A 19,224-nucleotide genomic window follows, 5' to 3' on the forward strand; every position below is an offset into this window, starting at 1 on the left:
GGAGGGAGTTTGAGGCTGTAAAATGTATCAACAATTGAAGGCTGTGTACAGTAAGTACAGTCTAAGTCATTCAAGTGTTGTGGAATGGCGCAAACGATTCCTTGAGGGGCGCAAGTCACTAGAAGACAATGCTTGTCCTGGACAAGCTCATTGTGTCATCACAGCGGAAATGGTTGCGGAATTGAATGCTTTAGTCATGTGCTTGGACCTCTAAAACAAGCTATTCGCGGACATTGGTTAACAATGGACGATGAAGCGTGTGACTGGGTCCAAGCCTGGATCCATTAGCAGCCTACTAGCTTCTTCAAGGATGGAATTGACTGGCTAGTGTCACAGTGGGATAAATGTGCCAACAGTTTTGGCGACCATTTTTGATTGTGTGTACTGTGTATAACTACATTTTTGAGTTAATAAATCGTTACCGTTAGCTACTTTACACTTGTAAATCATCTCCATGACTCGTGTAGTCTGTTTTCCTCCGTTGTTATCATTGTTTTGTAGCCACAAGTTTTACAGTGGATATTAAAGTTTCTTGTATCAAGCAGAAAATTGAGTAAATTAGAAAATAAATATTTCAAGGAGTATAAATAACTGATCATTGTATGGTTAGGAGATTGAAAATGTTGCTGAGCTATCTGAAAATGTTTTTCCTCAGAGCTAACTGACTAACGAAAAACCACATACACATGATTGCATAGCTGTTCTGACCAGCTATACTTTCCTGGCACTACTGCCCCACTGTGTTGAAGGGTTGAGTCGGGTAGAATGAGTGAGAGGAGCAAAGAGGGGAGAAACCCAATCACGGACAGATGAGCTGCATGTGGCAAATGATTAAGTGATGAAAGGGGATGGGGAGTAGAACAGATAAAGAGGGAGATTGAGGGAAGAACAGTGTGGGTGGAAACAGAGAGGTAAACACACACACACACACACACACACACACACACACACACACACACACACAGAGAGAGAGAGAGAGAGAGAGAGAGAGAGAGAGAGAGAGAGAGAGAGAGGTGTGTGCAGTAAAGAGATGGGTATGACTGTGGAGAAGGGCTTAGAAAAGGGTGAGACCAGATAAATTTTGGGATCAGAGGGGGTGTGGTGAAACCGGATCCTGGTGCTGGGGCAATGACACAGATGGAATGGCTTGTGAAGCAGCCACATAAGTTGAGCGTGTTATGTACATTCAGTGACATGTTCTGCCACAGGGTAATCAACTTAGCTCTCACCCACAGTTAGCAGTAACCATTCATTTGGGTGGATGGTTACTTTAGTATTCATGAGTGCATAAAATGCTGTGCAGAAATTGGAGCAGAACTGATACATGACATCATTGGTTTCACAGGTGGCCCTGCTTCTGATGGGGTAGGGTATAGTTGTATCAGGAGTGGAGTTAATTTTGCTGGGTGGGTGCATCAAAGAGATCTTGTACCTGTGTCTTCCACAAGGCTGTGACCCATGTGGGAGTGGGTGTGGGTGTGGCATAGGGGTGGATCAGCATATTTAATCAGTGTGTGCCAAAATGAGGAAATGTTGTCCTGTTGCTCACCAAATCTTCCAATGAGAATTTAAATTACTGTTTCTTTTATGAATGTATCAATTAAGAAAGAAGAGTTCTCAGGTGTCTGGCTGGCTCATGTGGTCCTTGGTGACTGCTATTCTGCTCCTGTTTTCATCATATATATGTTGACCTTTACCCCTTCCAACACAACACTCCTATCACAATCAGGCTTGTTGTGACTGACTTCAAAATCTGGTCTGCATTGTCATTGCTGGGTGCACACCTCACTGTACGGGAATGCTTTTCTTTTTCGAGGCTCAGTACAGGGTTCCAGACCTGACACAGTTGTAGGCCACTATTATTATTAAATAGACCATCTTGGACCATAACTCCAGTGGCCTATTAAATTGTGCAATCTGAAAAGTGCTTAAGTATTTTGGTGTGGTTGTATTCCATAGTATGGCCAGTTTTTATACTATGGTCAGCCACAACTGATTTGGTGGTCTGGCATACCTATAAAGCAGCACGAAGGGAAGAAGAACACAGGTTGTTAGTGTGCATTGTGTTTGTTGGCAATACATCCAGAAAACTGGCAGGATATTGAAGCGACATAATATTAAATGTATTTTGTCCACCCCTAAAACCTTGGCACTGCTAGGTGCAGTGAAGGATGATATAGGCCTTTGCAAACCAGGAGTCTGTCACATCCCCTACCAGTGTGAAAAAACATATGTTGGGGAAACTGTATGCACAGAAGAAGAGAGTTGCCGTGAACATAGATGCCACACTAAATTATGCCAGGTCACCAAATCAGCCATGGCTGACCAGAGTATAAAAACTGGCCATACTATGGATTCCAACAACACCAAAATACAAAGGCAGTCTTCCTCCTCCTGGGACTGCTTGATAAAGGACGCCATTGAAATTAAGATCCAAGATGGTCTGATTATAAAGATAGTGGCCTATGACTGAGTCAGATGTGGAACCCTGCACTGAACACAGAAAATGAAAGGCTTTCCTGTACAGTGAGTTCTGGACCCGACAGCAGCAGCGCAGGCTCTGGAGACCAGCATTCAGAGCTGGGTGCCATTAAACTTCTACCAGTAAAGCTGTGAGGATGGGGCATGAGTCGTGCTTGGGTAGCTCCGTTGGTAGAGCACTTGCCCGCAAAAGGCAAAGGTCCCGAGTTCGAGTCTCAGTCCGGCACACAGTTTTAATCTGCCAGGAAGTTTCATATCAGCACACACTCCGCTGCAGAGTGAAAATCTCATTCTGGAAACAACCCCCAGGCTGTGGCTAAGCCATATCTCCGCAATATCCTTTCTTTCAGGAGTGCTAGTTCTGCAAGGTTTCGCAGGAGAGCTTCTCAAAGTTTGGAAGGTAGGAGACAAGGTACTGGCAGAAGTAAAGCTGTGAGGACGGGACGTGAGTCGTGCTTGGGTAGCTCAGTTGGTAGAGCACTTGCCCGCGAAAGGCAAAGGTCCCGAGTTCGAGTGTCGGTCCGGCACACAGTTTTAATCTGCCAGGAAGTTTCAAATGTAAATGTAGTTTTATGATAAATGACAGCCCACAGTAATTATGCCACTATACTGTGATTGATCAGTTGTGTCACCTAAAAAGTTTTAATCTCTGTTGATTCATTGTGGGATCGGGACAGTGGCCAGTCAAATATTTATGAAGGAAAATCATCAAACGGCCGTATGTTTTGAGAAATTATTTTATTTGGACAGCCAGTTCTGACATCTTATTATGCCAACTTCAGGCCCCTGTGAAATCCATGTACAGACAATCACAAGTACCAATACTTGTGTACTGGAGCCATCAGTATATCGATACCGTGAATTCTACAATGAAAGCACAAACAGTCCAGCCTAAAGTAGCAACTCAAGGTTAAAATCAAATCCATACATGCTAAATGTAAATATAAAGTTCTAGGTAATCTCATGATAGCCTTTGGACTCGCATTTGGGAGGACAATGGTTCAAATCCATGTTGGGCCATCCTGATTTAGGTTTTCCATGATTTCCCTAAATCCCTTCAGGCAAATACTGGGACAGTTCCATTGAAATGGCACGGTCAACTTCCTTCCTCATCCTTCCTTAATCCAAGGGGACCAATGACCATGCTGTTCAGTCTCCTCCCCCAAATGAACCAACCAACTAACAGACCCACTAATAATGATGGTATTATGATAAACCCAACCGTGTCTTTTCTCTTCTCTGTTTATTCAGCTCCTTGTCCCCATTTCATTAATGCCAATGTAGTTAGTTCCATGAAAAATGTGCTGTTGTTGTCTGCACTCCAAGAACTTTTTCTTATGATGTTCTTCCTTCTTGTCTGTTCTTTTTATCTGTGTGCAGCTACTGCAACCTACATCCACCTGAACATGGTTACTACATTGAAACTTTGGTGTCCCTCAACAGTTTTTACTTCCAAGCATCCCTCCATTACCAAATAAACAATTCTTTGATTCCTTAAGATGTGCACAATTAACCTATCCCAAATCAATCAATCAGTCAATTCTTTTTTATCAGACTGTACCTCGAAGCTATTTTCTTCCTTATTTGATTCAATACAACTGCTTTAGTTTCTCAGTTTACTTATTTCATCTTCTTTATTCTTCTGGAACAAAATAATTCAAGAATTTCTGATCAGTTTCTGTCTGTACTATATTATTCATGTCCTAATTGTGTGCAAGGCTACGATTCAGACATATACTTTTATGAATGACTTCCTGATACTTAAGTTTAAAGTGAGTGTCAGTATTTTTCACTTTTCAAGGATAACTTTTCATGCTATTGCCAGACTGCACTTCATATCGTCTTTAATTTTGCCTCTGTCAGTTATTTTTCTGCCCAAACTGAATACTTCACAAAATGAAGAAAAGCAGTACCATATGACGGTGTCAATGTGACACAATTGGAAGCAGTTGACTCGTATAGATTTGTGAATGCAGCAATTTGTAGGGTTATGAAATGGAATGATCAAACAGGCTTAATCGTAGGTAAGGCTGGGGGTAGATTCAGTTCATTGGCAGGGTAGTGGAAAAACGTAGTAAGTGTGCAAAAGAGGCTCCTTGCAAATCATTTGTGTAGCCCATCTTGGAATATTGCTCAAGTATGTGGAGCCCATACCATGTAGAATTAATTGAGGAAACTGAAATGTGTCAGGAATAAGTACAAATAGAATTGTCACAAGTTTGTGTGGCTCATGAGACAGTGACACTGAGATGTTGCCAGGTGCTTGAAGGCCAATACTAGTTATCCTGCTTAAGGCTGCTTATAAAGTTTTGTTCCCGTAGGGATTCTGAAGGCAAGATCAGTCTACTTACAGCATATTTTATCGTGCTTAATGTCTTCACACAGGTTTGTAGAGTATTTATGTCACTGTGGATTGAAACGCTTCCATTATGTTTAATGTCACAACTTCTAATCTGATTCTGTCAGCATCACCATACTTTGTTGACATTCACCATATAAACTGTTGTCAAGAATTTGTGCTCTGTCTCTAATGACTTCGTCAATGAGACACTCAGTCCCTAATATTTCTATTTTCTTCCTGTCAGCATTGTCAACAACTAAATCTGTATTTAAAAATCATGTAAACGTCAGTTTACTATTGTGGAATCTATTTTGTAAGATGAATTCCAGGACCTGTATTGCTTTGAATGTCCCTACATTTCTCTGGAATCCAGAATGATCTTCTCCCAGGTTGGTTTCTACCAACTTCTTCCATTAATTAAAACAAACAAAAAAATAATTGTTTGCGCCATCATGGTTTCATGTGATTTACATAAGATATATGGAATTATATATGTTGCTAACAATTCTGTTTCCTTTGGCACAGGCAATGATCGATATGGCTGCAGAGCAGGGCTGGCTGGCTACAGCTCTCCGCCTGATGCAGCTGATGCAGATGGTCGTGCAGGCTCGCTGGCTGTCAGACAGTCCACTCACAACGCTCCCACACGTCGAACCGCAACACCTCTACCTGTTCGAAAAGCAGAGGCTGCCTCCCGCTCTGCGAAACCGTAACTTGCTCACGTTGCCGGGCTTGGCTTCTGCCGTCAGTCGTAACTACGAGTCGCTAGCGACGGTCCTTCGACCAGAACTTGAAGAGGGTCAGATCGAACAAGTATGACTTAGCTGTGTTCAGCTTAATTGTGAGAGATTAGCAGTATCAGTATTCTGCTATTAACTGAGAATCTGTTTATAATGAATTTCGGAAGTGCCTAAACATTTCCTGCTTTTAACTTATGGTTTGTCATGTAGTTTCTAACATCACTACACCAGCAAGGTGTACATTCAAACAGAAGCAACATTGAAACACGCAGATTTGGCAGTGAGATGTGATGCTCCAGGCTCTTTTGTGTAATAAAATGACTTTAAATGCTTTTGATCTCAATCTATAGCACCAGGTGAAAATATATTGTTGCTCATCACCATTCCTGTCCTAAGTAATAATAATAATAATAATAATAATACGTAAGAAGCTTCATCACAGTTGCCACTGACATATTCATAGGTTCTGGATTACTAATTTCTTTGATTTTGGAATGGGCCAGCACCTACCCTGTGAATTGAAGGAGGAGAAGCAGAAATAAACTTTCATGATTTTTCATTGTTATAAAATTAATTACAATTAGTTTTATTACTTTACAATAATTTTTGCATAATTTATTGTATTACATTTTCTTAGCTTGGTTGTTTCACCTTGAAACACCTGTATTTCTCTCATAAAATGATCTTGATATGCCAAAATTCTAATTTATACATTCCTATTGATTATTAGTTTCGTATTTGATTTTGCACGACTGCTGTTGTACTTCAACACTTGCTCACATGAATACAGTGACTTAAAACCATGTGTACAAGTTTCAGGATTTTGATATAAATTCAACTTTTATATAGAAATTGTCAACTTACATTTTGTGAACAATGAAGTGCCCCATACTTGCATATTTTTATTAGACATTATTAATCTCACCAACTACAGACTGAAGCAAAATCCTCTAACTAGTAACCAGACATATCAGTTATCTATTCAAAACTGCATGACAATGCCAAAAGCCTGAAAAAGACAAGCTATATTTTTCAGAAATAGGCGTGTATCAAGCCATTTAGTAAACTTAGGATCGAATACATCTTTATGGCAAAGCTGAGAAAATTACTTTTAAAGTTACAGTCTACTTTAAATTCTTTGACACATGATGTTTAGCCTCCAAAACTGTGACGTTGCCACAACAAATGCTGTCTGCAGGCAACTGCCCCAGTTCTTTCCATTCCATGCTATAGAGAATCACTTTACAGTCTCTCTCTGTATCCTAAGAAAATCATATAAAATACCTGGAATTCAGGTGTGATACTGACCTCCCTAATGCCTCTAAACATGTCAAAAATCTTTTAATAATTTTATGTAGGCCCAGAAATTGCAATACTTCTCAAATGATTTAAATTTTCCTGTCTAGGAACAGCTGCAAACTTATCATAGAATAACTCAAAAGACATGGAACTTACTGAGATACTTTTTTTGTAAGGTAAAGTTCAAAGTCACTCTGTCCTACAAATATTGTCAATGAGACACTCAGTCCCTAATATTTCTATTTTCTTCCTGTCAGCATTGTCAACAACTACTTGCATATTTTTATTAGACATTATTAATCTCACCAACTACAGACTGAAGCAAAATCCTCTAACTAGTAACCAGACATATCAGTTATCTATTCAAAACTGCATGACAATGCCAAAAGCCTGAAAAAGACAAGCTATATTTTTCAGAAATAGGCGTGTATCAAGCCATTTAGTAAACTTAGGATCGAATACATCTTTATGGCAAAGCTGAGAAAATTACTTTTAAAGTTACAGTCTGCTTTAAATTCTTTGACACATGATGTTTAGCCTCCAAAACTGTGACGTTGCCACAACAAATGCTGTCTGCAGGCAACTGCCCCAGTTCTTTCCATTCCATGCTATAGAGAATCACTTTACAGTCTCTCTCTGTATCCTAAGAAAATCATATAAAATACCTGAAATTCAGGTGTGATACTGACCTCCCTAATGCCTCTAAACATGTCAAAAATCTTTTAATAATTTTATGTAGGCCCAGAAATTGCAATACTTCTCAAATGATTTAAATTTTCCTGTCTAGGAACAGCTGCAAACTTATCATAGAATAACTCAAAAGACATGGAACTTACTGAGATACTTTTTTTGTAAGGTAAAGTTCAAAGTCACTCTGTCCTACAAATATTGTCAATGAGACACTCAGTCCCTAATATTTCTATTTTCTTCCTGTCAGCATTGTCAACAACTACTTGCATATTTTTATTAGACATTATTAATCTCACCAACTACAGACTGAAGCAAAATCCTCTAACTAGTAACCAGACATATCAGTTATCTATTCAAAACTGCATGACAATGCCAAAAGCCTGAAAAAGACAAGCTATATTTTTCAGAAATAGGCGTGTATCAAGCCATTTAGTAAACTTAGGATCGAATACATCTTTATGGCAAAGCTGAGAAAATTACTTTTAAAGTTACAGTCTGCTTTAAATTCTTTGACACATGATGTTTAGCCTCCAAAACTGTGACGTTGCCACAACAAATGCTGTCTGCAGGCAACTGCCCCAGTTCTTTCCATTCCATGCTATAGAGAATCACTTTACAGTCTCTCTCTGTATCCTAAGAAAATCATATAAAATACCTGAAATTCAGGTGTGATACTGACCTCCCTAATGCCTCTAAACATGTCAAAAATCTTTTAATAATTTTATGTAGGCCCAGAAATTGCAATACTTCTCAAATGATTTAAATTTTCCTGTCTAGGAACAGCTGCAAACTTATCATAGAATAACTCAAAAGACATGGAACTTACTGAGATACTTTTTTTGTAAGGTAAAGTTCAAAGTCACTCTGTCCTACAAATATTATGAAAAAAATTCACATGTATTACAGACCTCTCTAGTGTAGCTAAGCATTCCAAAAATCCATTCTTACTTTCAATAAGGGCCTGAGTTACATCTTTTCTTGAAAAACGTAAAATTTCCACTCCTGCAAAAGTCTTCTTCATGAATTTTGTGCAGTGAAAGTGTCAGAACAGTTGGAACCAATTTTACCAGTAAATCCCTGTTAGTGTATTCTAGGAGAGAGAAGTCTGGCTGGCTCTCTTGTCAAATGCCAAACACAGTGGAACCTCGTTTAACCACAGCAGGTTGTCTGGTAGGTCATCCGGATTATCAAAGATTTAAATAATCTAAAAATTCAGAAAAAATTACAATGACATTTGGAAAATGCCATAAACAAACTTGTTATATCTATTTTCAGGCAAGCGTACAACTTATACATTATTTTCTCATATTTTTTTGACCAGAAATTGGGGGAAATAAAAAACAGTCAGTGCATTTGTAAACTTAAACTGACAGAAGCATATTACTGAGCTTCTCAAACAATTAACTTCAGCTAGTTTTTCTCTTTGTATAACTGCTGATCTTGAAAACAATTGAATTAACCTCCTGAAATATTTTGCATATTTCCACTCAATAATGTCTTGCAGAATAATTTCATGGGGTAATTCACCACTGTGAGAGAGAGTATTGGTTGCACAAAAGCGAGCAGTAAGAATATCATGGACGTCATGTAGGTACCTCTTCAAGGAGCTAGACATTTTAACTGCACCATCACAATACATATATTTGCTAATGAAATTTGTCACAAATAATCCACAACAATTTGGGAAGAACAGTACAACACTAAAGGAAACAAATTAACTTTATTAACATTCTTAAAGTTATCTTTGGCTTAGATAGGAGTTCAATATGCAACAACAAAAGTCTTTGATCATTTTCACAATGACATAAAATATCTAACATGTAGCAAAGTAAATTTTAAATTTAACCTAAAATAACTTCTCAAGGACAACTCCTCCTATTCCATGGACAAATTTCTTTTCAAAACAGGCAGCTAGTTAAAAAAACTTGTTTTTAAGTGTAGTTGTATGAGCAGAACTAAAAAATATTGGGTTCATTAGTGTTAATACTAACTATGTATATGTATTCCGTAAACTGACTCATTACATATCATTTTGATACAAGATTTGTTCAAGTAATCTGTGCTACATGTAACTAACTCACTAACTTTTAGACCCAGAAGTAATAACATTTAGACCCAGAACTAATCAGCAAGTTTCTCTTGGACCAATTAATATGTCATTTATGTGCAACACATTCACACAGGCATTTTGCTGCTGTTTATTTGACCAGAGCTGTCTCTGCCTGGCATTTCAAGTAAACCATTATTTTGTCCAGCTGTGTTGTTGCCTCTGTATGTGTCATAATGCCATTAGACTGAGTGCCAACTCCGGCTCATCCATCATCACTACTGTCATTGTTATTTTGCAGCCAATCATTTACATCTGTGAGCAGCCTGTGTGTTGATGGACCTTCCTTCTGAATTATCAAATAGTGAACACAGTTACTAAACAAACTATCCAGATTAATTAGGTCTGTGACATCGTCACAGTTTTGGAGAGTTTTCCTCAGATTGGCCATAAAAATTTATTCTATCCTAAGTTTACTAAATGGCCTGATACATGTCTATTTCTGAAACATATAGCTTGTGTGTTCAGGTTTTTGGCATGGACATGTAGTTTTGAATAAATAACTGGTATATTTGGTAACTAGTTAGAGGATTTTGGCTCAGTCTGTATTTGGCAAAATTAATCAGACTGTGATGCATATTGTTGCCATGTCATTCATTGAAAAAAAAAAAAAAAAATGAAAAAAACAAAAAACGCGCGCGCGCGCACACACACACACACACACACACACACACACACACACACACACACACACACACACAGAGAGAGAGAGAGAGAGAGAGAGAGAGAGAGAGAGAGAGAGAGAGAGGGAGGGAGGGAGGGGGGGGGGGGGGGGGAGGTGGCAATGGTTCCTTGCTTGAATTTTAATATGCCTACCAATCCGTTTTGCAGGTCTACCAAGTTCTCACAGCACTACCTGTGCTGTCAGTGGATATGAGGCTCCGTGCAGGCAGCGAAGCGGAGCGCCCTCTGCCCCGTGCCCCTCAGCGCAGCCGGCATTCTGACTGGGCGCAATGCACAGCGGGCTGCGAGGCCACTTTGTCCGTGAAGCTCAGGCGTGAGAACAGGGAAAGTGGCAACGGCCGGGCACACTGCCCGCGATTCCCGCGGGGCAAGGATGAGGGCTGGATCCTCGCCCTGGGAGATGTGGAGCGGGGCGAACTTCTGGCACTCAAGAGGGTGGTGGGCGTCCGGGGGCGGCCATCGCATCATCCTCTGGCCTTCTTGCTACCCAGCAAGCCAGGTCAGTAGCAGACCATCTGCATTTTCAGCTGTCGTGATGCGTGTACTAGCGACAGCATAATTATGACTCTGGCACAGCAGCATAGGCAGAGAAATATCTGAGTAAAACGATTCCAACTTTTATTTCATTTACAGAATACCAGCAGGGCGTTATTGCAAAGACAAGCAACTAATATTTACATAACTATTTCTATTTTGTGTCATAGTTATGCACATATTCAGATTTATTGATGATTAGTGTTAAACACAGTGTTAATTTTCAAACCAGTTAATTTTGCTACTAGCTGTGCAGGTGATAAAGATAACGAAAGACTGTACAATGAAATAAAAGAAATTATTCAACTCGTCAGTGGAGATGAACATTTCATTGTGATGCGTGACTGGAAGTCAATAGTTGGAAAAGGAAGATAAGGAAAAATAGTAGGGGAACAGGGGCTTGGGGAGCAGCTGTGTGGTAGAAATTTTGCATCAAGCATAACATAATAATTGCTAACTCTTGGTTTAGAATTCATCAAAGATGATTTGATATGTGGAAGAAAACTGGTGACATTGGAAGCTTCCAGATAAAATAAAATATGCTTTTGAAATCTGTGCTTTACGATTATATAAACTGCAAAATGTTTCCAGGGACAGTTAGCACTCTGACTCAGATTAAAACTGAAGTTATTTCAAGAAGGTAGGAAATGAAAGAGGTGGAACCTAGATAAATTTAAAGAACTGGAGGGTGTTGAAACTTTTAAAGGGAGCATTAGGCAACAATTGACAGACAGGAAGGGGACAAAATAGAAGACAAATGGGTAGCTTCGAGAGATGAAATACAAAAGCAGCAAAGGATTAAATAGGCAAACATACAAGGCCCAGTAGAATTGTTTTGATAACAAATGAGATATTGATTTTAACCGACAAAAAGAGAAAGCAAAGAAAATGCAGCAGGCAAGAGGGAATAGCAATGTCTAAAAAATGAGATTGACATAATGTGCAATATGACTAAGCAGAAATGACTAGAGGAGTATGCAAAGCTGTAGAATTATGCATGACTAGGAAAGACAGATGGAAAACTATAAAGACCCATGGAGAAAAGAAAAGAGCTCAGATGGTAATATTATGAAAGGGAAGAGGAAGTAGGTAAAGAGGCAGTTTGGAAGTAGGTAAAGAGGCAGTTTGATACTGTGAGAAAATCTGACAGAACACTGAAAGACGTAACTTAAAACAAAGTGGGGAATAGATGACTTTCTTGCATAATTATTGAGATCCTTGGCAAGACGATTTCACGTCCTATGCTAAATATATGTGACAGACTTCAAGAAGAATATAATAATTTCAATTCCAAAGAGGGACAGGTGTAAGTATTACAGAACTATAAGTCATCATTGTAAAATAGTGACACTACTTATTTACAGATGAATGAAAAGACTGTTTAGAAGGCAACGTCAGAGAAGATCTGTTTGGGTTTTGAAGAAATGTAGATTCGACTGAGGCACAACTATCCTTCTTATAAGATAGGCTGAACACAAGCAAACCTATGTTTATATCATTTGTAGATTCAGAGAAAGTTTTGGCAGTGTGGGCTGGGATATACTTTTTAAATTTTTAGAGGTAAGAAAAGTTATCTACAACTTGTACAGAAGCCAGACTGCAGTAATAATAACTGAAGGACACAAAATGGAGAAGTTGCTGAGAAAGGAGTTAGACATGGTTGTATATAGAAACTCAATAACAAGTTTCTTGTGTTGGCTATTTTTGCAGCAACTGTAATAAATCACAGTAGTTTGCAAGAAAAACACCTTTTGCATGCTGCACATTAAGTTTATTGTTATTGAACTTTCCTCTTGCATGACTACAGAAGTTAAATTAAATAAAAAAAGGACTTGATGTGTAGCATGCAGAAGCCATTTTTCTTTTAAACTACTGCAATTTATAAACAAATAAGGTTTGGACACTGCTCTCATTGCACGAGGCATGTGAAAGTCTGCAGCTGTTCACTCGCATGGAGTTTGTTCATCCAGGACACGCCACCTTAACATGTTTTCTTTTTAACCTTGCAATGTCAGAGTGCAGTCTATTGAGACACTGCCAGGCCATCTATTCCCAAGTGTGGCCCTGAAGTAGTTCTTTTGTGGGTTATGGTCAGTCACTGAGGTGTATGATTCTTTCTTTCCACAGGTGAGGTCTTGTGAATTGTGGTGTATCAGTAAGGCTCTGTGTGGTACACAGCTTTTCCTAGATTTAAGTCATTGATAGGCTGACTGGTGGCCATATAGCAGGTTTATTCCTGAGGTTAATGACTTTGTTTTCTTGTGCTACTTCCCATTTAATGTCCAGTGGTTAAAAGCAAGATAGTACAGGTTGTTCGTTGTTGTTGGCGGCTTCAGGTGTCCTGTTAATATGTGGCAAAATAGTTTGGAGCTTGTGTTAAAGTTGATTGCATTGGCCACTTTTGATGCTAATCAGAACAAAATGCATCAATTTACACTGAGGGAGGGGGAAAAAAATGCCAGACCCTAGCAAACAACGTACCATGGAACAAACTGCCTGTACCAGGAGGCGGGAGCCTAACAGGGATGCATAACTGAGTAGCAACACCTGTACCGTGGTATTCCATACTCAAAGTCCATTCGCACATACTCATCCTGTGGACCTCACCTGCCCTTATATGTAGTGCAGTTGTTCGTATGCTGCACTCCAACATATGAACTTTGATGACAAGTTACTCCAACACAGCAACACCCTGGGTAAGCTTGGTACACCAGCAAAAGGAGAGCAAACAAATCTGGTAAAGGTTTGGTAGGTGTAGATTCATTGCAGCAGTTGTGCAAAGTTATAAGTCCATCTATCAGAATCCACGGAGCTCACATGACCATAGCTACTTACGAGTAACATGCCATACTGCCGCAAACAAAACAGTTGCATATGAATTTACAATACTAAACTGCCACAGCACTGCTATACTGTTTAGCAAATGATTTATGCTATTTGGTGCACGGGACTTAAGACCCCAGTGTTAGGATAGTTTTGGATCTGCAGGCAGTAAGTAATGCGATACTCTCCAAGACATAAAATTATCTAAACCTGCCATTGCAACCAAGAGGTCATCAGCAACACTATAGTCGCGAGTCCAAGGCAGTGAACAATTATGTAGTTCACATCGTCTAAGTGTGTTTAGGTTGTCACAAGCGACTATACTTTATCAACACCAATTAAAACATATGTATGTGTTACTGTATGTGATCAGATGTTGTTGACTGAACTTGAACAAAAACAAAGCTTATTATGCCATAGAGATTGAGCTGCCATTCAGTGCAGGTCCTACGTCTTCCAACACCTAGTGCGTTCTCTCTGAACTGTGGCTCATCATCCTTGCTGCTAACTTTTCTGGGCTAAAGTGGTGTGTCAGACAATCCACTTTAGGAACATTAATCTTTATCATAATATGGTGACATACTCCAAGTGCTCCAATGGACACACACTCAGAATGCTACTGAAATAATTTTCCGTACCTCCTGTCTCTACCAATATATAGTTCAATGATCGACTATTTTGCCTTTCTGTTCCGCACTGTCTTGAACTGTTCCACCTAGTTGTAGCTAAGGAGATGTCCACCCCTGAATTTTTGTTTTTGCCCCTGCTGGTTTTCTTACTCCAGCCCTCCAAACTTCCTGGCATCACACTCAGTATTAGTGCCATGATCACCCACATTTTTTGTGCATATCTTCTCCCATTGCACAAAAAAAGGTGGCTTCTTGTGGACACTGCCAGCTACCATGAATTCTGATTATTATGCTCAATCAAAATTTGAATATCTCATGATCCCATGCTCAGATAACATTGCACTTTCCACCAATCTCACTTTAAAATAAAAATCTACATACTTCAACATCTACATAGGTTTCCACTTGCTTCCTCATCTTGATTACTGTTGTAATCTACTTAATGACTCTGAAATTGGGATGCACAGTGAGATGACACACCACAGCCATATCTCAAGTTGCAGCTGGGCAATAGCAGGAAAAGCATTAACATAAAAGTAAATTTGTTAACATCAAAATAGGAATCTTTTTTGGAAGATATCTGCTTGTAGTGTAGCTTTGTATGGAAGTGAAACAAGGAAATAAACTGCACAGACTAAAAAACAATAGAAGCTTTTGAAATCTGGTGCTTCAGAAGAACACTGAAGATTAGATGGGCAGACCAAATCACTAATGAAGATATACTGAATCAAGTTAGGTAGAAAAGAAATTTATGGCACAACGAGACTTGAGTACAGTAGGCAGGTTTAGTTGGATGTGGGTTGCAGTAGTTTAGTAGAGATATAGAGGCTTGCACATTGTATACTAGCATGGAGAACTACATCAGACAAGTCTTCTCGGAAGACCTCAATAACTAGAACATTTATAGTCAAGAAGAAAGTCATTAGTCAAATTATTTAAAATTCTAATTAGCACTTTGTAACTGTTATATTTACGTAGTGCTAATAAATCCCAGAATAGTAGACATGTCAAGTCATCAACAGACTTACGAACAAGACTGAATACTTCCCTAGCTTTCAGAAAAATCCTTTTTCTAGCTAGAATTCACACACACACACACACACACACACACACACACACACACACACACACACACACACACACACACACACACACACACACCCGCGCGCGCGCGGCTGTACACATTGTGCTGGCTGTGTGCATATGTGTTTATACTATGACTCGAAAAAGGATTTGTTCAAAACCTAGCAAAACTTGATGTCTTATTAGTGTGCCTCTAAATGACTCAAGCCTTTACTGTTTGATGAATTGTTACCTTTATTCCAAAATGACTAATATTCCGTCAGAACTTTTTGTACTGTGGTGCTAATAAGAGTTTTAATGGTTTTGTACTTTACATTTTAACTCTAGTGATGTATTTTTTGACAGTATATAATGCTTTGAAAATGAATGCTTCCTTTTCATCAGGTTTCCATTTGTTCCATATATTTTGGCTGTACCTTGATTTCCTTTCCAAATAAGTAAGAGTAAAAAATTACAATAATCTATGCTCACGGTTTTCTTCACAATTATTTACACCCTTACTTTTGTATGATAACATGTGCTATCATGTTTCAGTAATGTTATTTCGTTGGTCCTAAAACTTACAAATCCTAGTTTTTACTTGCTGTGTTGTAAAGTTCTTTCAAGTTGTAAATTTTAATAAGCATTTACATAACATTAAAGCTCACAATTTGATGTTGCTAATTTGATTAAAATATTCCCATTTAATTAAAAAAATGATTAAATAAACAGTATTTTTCTTTAAATTTCTGATTTTAAATAGTTTGAATTTCCATCTGCGTATTACTCAACAATACTTACATTTAATTTTATTGACAATTTGATAATGTAATCATCCCTCACAAAATATATCATTAGCTTGCAAATTCATTTTTGTCTAGTTCCCAAATACATGTTCATAAAGTTGACAGAATTTTCCTTATATGTGATTTTACCAAATTAAATGTTATGAAAATGCATTATTACAATGCATTTGATTGTTTTTACATCATTTTTAGTCAGTTAGGACAATTACATGAAAAAGAGGAAACATCAGTGTCAATGAAAGTTGGAGTCAGTCTGGTACAGAGTTTCATTAGCTTCGACATCTTCAACTAGCCAGATGCCCTTGTGAATGGATAGTGCCAGCCTGTGGCTTAATGTCTAACTTATTCATTTACTGGTACTCTGTGTACTTTAACTGTTTAATACTGTGCAGAACCTACAAAACGCAGTGCTGTTTTCCTTGTCTAACACGCACACCTTTTTCCTCGGCAGGACGTACGATGCTGACTCTGTACGTGATGTCCGACAGCTACCTTGGCCTGGACCAGCAGTACGATATCCAGCTAAATGTTGTCCAGTCAGCAGAAAATTGTGGGAGTAATCCAGACCAGGAAGAAGCCACTAGTATTATTGCATGTGAAAGTTCTTCTACCTCATGGGCTGACTCTTAAATTGTGTCCTGTTTCAAAAATATCTTATGTTCTTTATTTAAAGAATATACATGATATGATACCATGGCTGGTAATGACTGGCTTGATGTGTCTTCAAAACTGTGATATTGCCAATATATTGTTTCTCATCATATGAGTAAAACCAAATTACTGAATAATTTATTTTGAAAATAAAGAACGTTGTTTTGTCTTTTGTTGTTTTGATAGTCATTAAGTGTACTGATGTCCATGTGGAATTTGGACTGGTGTTTATGTTTTATTAACAACAAAGTCAACCTTACTATTGTAACACTGCAGAAACACAATATTAGATTTCCCACCAACCAACTTTAAATCACTTCAACATAAATGAAAGTTCACACACACTGAATGACGTTGTAGTAAGTACAACACACACAATCAGGGGCTACATTAATGCAGTCTAACAATGGAGTATTCCATAATCACTTAAACATTAGAGCAGCTGAGGGCTGCTTTGCCATGGAGGTGCGCACTCACTGCACAGTGTTACAACACTCCTTCCCCTTGGGGAAGATTGTTCACTGTGGAGATGTCCTTGTCTTCATTAGAAAGGGATGACTGCTGGAGCAAGTGTCATGCCGTCATAGGAGAAAACGGTCTGGAATGGTGCAGGTGTTGACAGGCATGATGCCCGTGCCCCCGCAGCTGACCTCGAGGGAGCGGTGGCAACGGGCCACGGAGATGGAGATGGAGGCGGAGGCGGCCCGGCACTAACTACTCCACCCAACAGCAGTGGTAGCACCCAAAATGAAGGTGGCACAGGAGCCAAGAGGGGCACGGACCATGCCACAGCATGGATGGTGGAAAGCAGATGGCACAGGTGGTCATGTGGGCAGCAGGTTCCCCAGTCGTGTGGGTGGAGCTGGTGGTGTTGGGATACCAAGCCCCCTGAGTTGTGCAACACAGAGGTGACAGTCACAGCAGTGATGTACAACCACCGGTATCAACTTAGGGAGCTGGCCAAACCAGCGGACCAGCCACTCAGCCTTACCATTTGACTTACGATGAAGTGGAGGGACCGTAACATGCCAAGTGCCACGTTTGTACAAAAATCTTCAAAATCCTGAGACACAAATTGCAGGCCCTTGTCTGTCACAAGCGTATGTAACAATCCTCCTCAGGAAAAAGTCTTTGCAAGAGCCATGACCATAGCTGCTGTGGATGTGGACAGGAAATGACCCACATAAGGAAATTTTGAGAAAGTGTCGACCACAACAAGCCAAAAGAAGTTAAAGAAGGGACCCACAAAATCAGTGTGAATACACTCTCAGCGGCACTGTGGGATGGGCCACAGGGAAAGAGGCCTGTGGTGCCATCTGATGGGTGGCGCAATGTGGGCAGGTTAACACAACACGCCTGATTTCACTGTCAACACCTGGCCAAAACGTGTGGTGGCAGGCCACGAATTTTGTGCAAGAAACACCCCAGTGCTCAAGGCGGAGAAGGCACATAATGTACTGCACTAAGGCAGATAGGATTTTAACCCTGGCCCCTGACTCTTCAGTAGCCAACAGAACTGGTAACGGGACTACCATACACATTGCTTTGGGCTTCCATGTGTAAATGGAAACACAACAGTTCGTTTGAATCTGGATTGGGGTCAGCCAGCAAGCAAGAAAGAGCATCGGCATTAGTGTGATGTGCTGTGGGTGCAAAAGTGAATTTTGTAGCTATAGTGTGACAAAAACAGCCCAGCGTCACAGACGATAGGCTGCTTTGTCCCAAAGAGATGCTGAAGGAGGTCTATTATCAGTAATCAAATGAAATTTAGAACTGTATAGGAAAAGGTAATTTTTTGAGTGGACAATGACAAGGGTTTCTTTTTCTATCTGGCAAAAGTACTGTTACACCTAATTCACAGATTTGGAAGCACACACGTTAGAGCATTCAGAACCATGTGTGTGTTTGTCTGCAAGAACGGTCCTAAGGCTGTACTGGGAGTTGTTGTGACCAAAACGAGATGGTGGCGTGGTTGGAAGGTAACTAAGCAACGTGCTGAGTGTAATTTGAATTTCAACAGGGCGAAAGCACACTCGTTGGCAGACGACCAGTGAAAAGTAACACCTTCACCTAAGAGAGCATTGAAGGGGCTAAGACACCGTTGCCACATCAGGAAGATATTTATGGTAGTCCGCAATCTTTCCAAGAAAGTGCTGCAACTCTTTGAAATTAATAGGACGTTGGAAAGCCGCAGTGGCATTGACATGCTGGCATAGAGGCTTGATGCCAGCACACTAGACTTCAATAGTGAGTTATGATACTTCAGTAGTGAGTTATATGATAGACGGCTGAAAAAACTGTGATTTGTCCAAGTTACATTTCAATCCAACAGCCTGCAGCATGGTGAACAAGACATGAATACTTTGCAAGTGTTCAT

At 39.6% G+C, this 19,224-nt stretch overlaps 1 protein-coding gene across 1 annotated transcript in view; it reads left to right on the forward strand.

The window, feature by feature from the left end:
* The window catches only part of LOC126418509 (activating signal cointegrator 1 complex subunit 3), a 238,365-nt gene extending 221,349 nt beyond the window's left edge, over positions 1-17,016 (forward strand). The window contains exons 35-37 of the mRNA XM_050085303.1: positions 5,348-5,635; positions 10,490-10,841; positions 16,648-17,016. Of these exons, the coding sequence (XP_049941260.1) occupies positions 5,348-5,635; positions 10,490-10,841; positions 16,648-16,826 (819 nt within the window). The 3' untranslated portion in view covers positions 16,827-17,016. The remainder of the gene's footprint in view (positions 1-5,347; positions 5,636-10,489; positions 10,842-16,647) is intronic.
* Positions 17,017-19,224: the final 2,208 nt, after the last annotated feature.

This window comes from Schistocerca serialis, chromosome 9, assembly GCF_023864345.2.
Source record: "Schistocerca serialis cubense isolate TAMUIC-IGC-003099 chromosome 9, iqSchSeri2.2, whole genome shotgun sequence".
NCBI classification, from domain to species: domain Eukaryota; kingdom Metazoa; phylum Arthropoda; class Insecta; order Orthoptera; family Acrididae; genus Schistocerca; species Schistocerca serialis.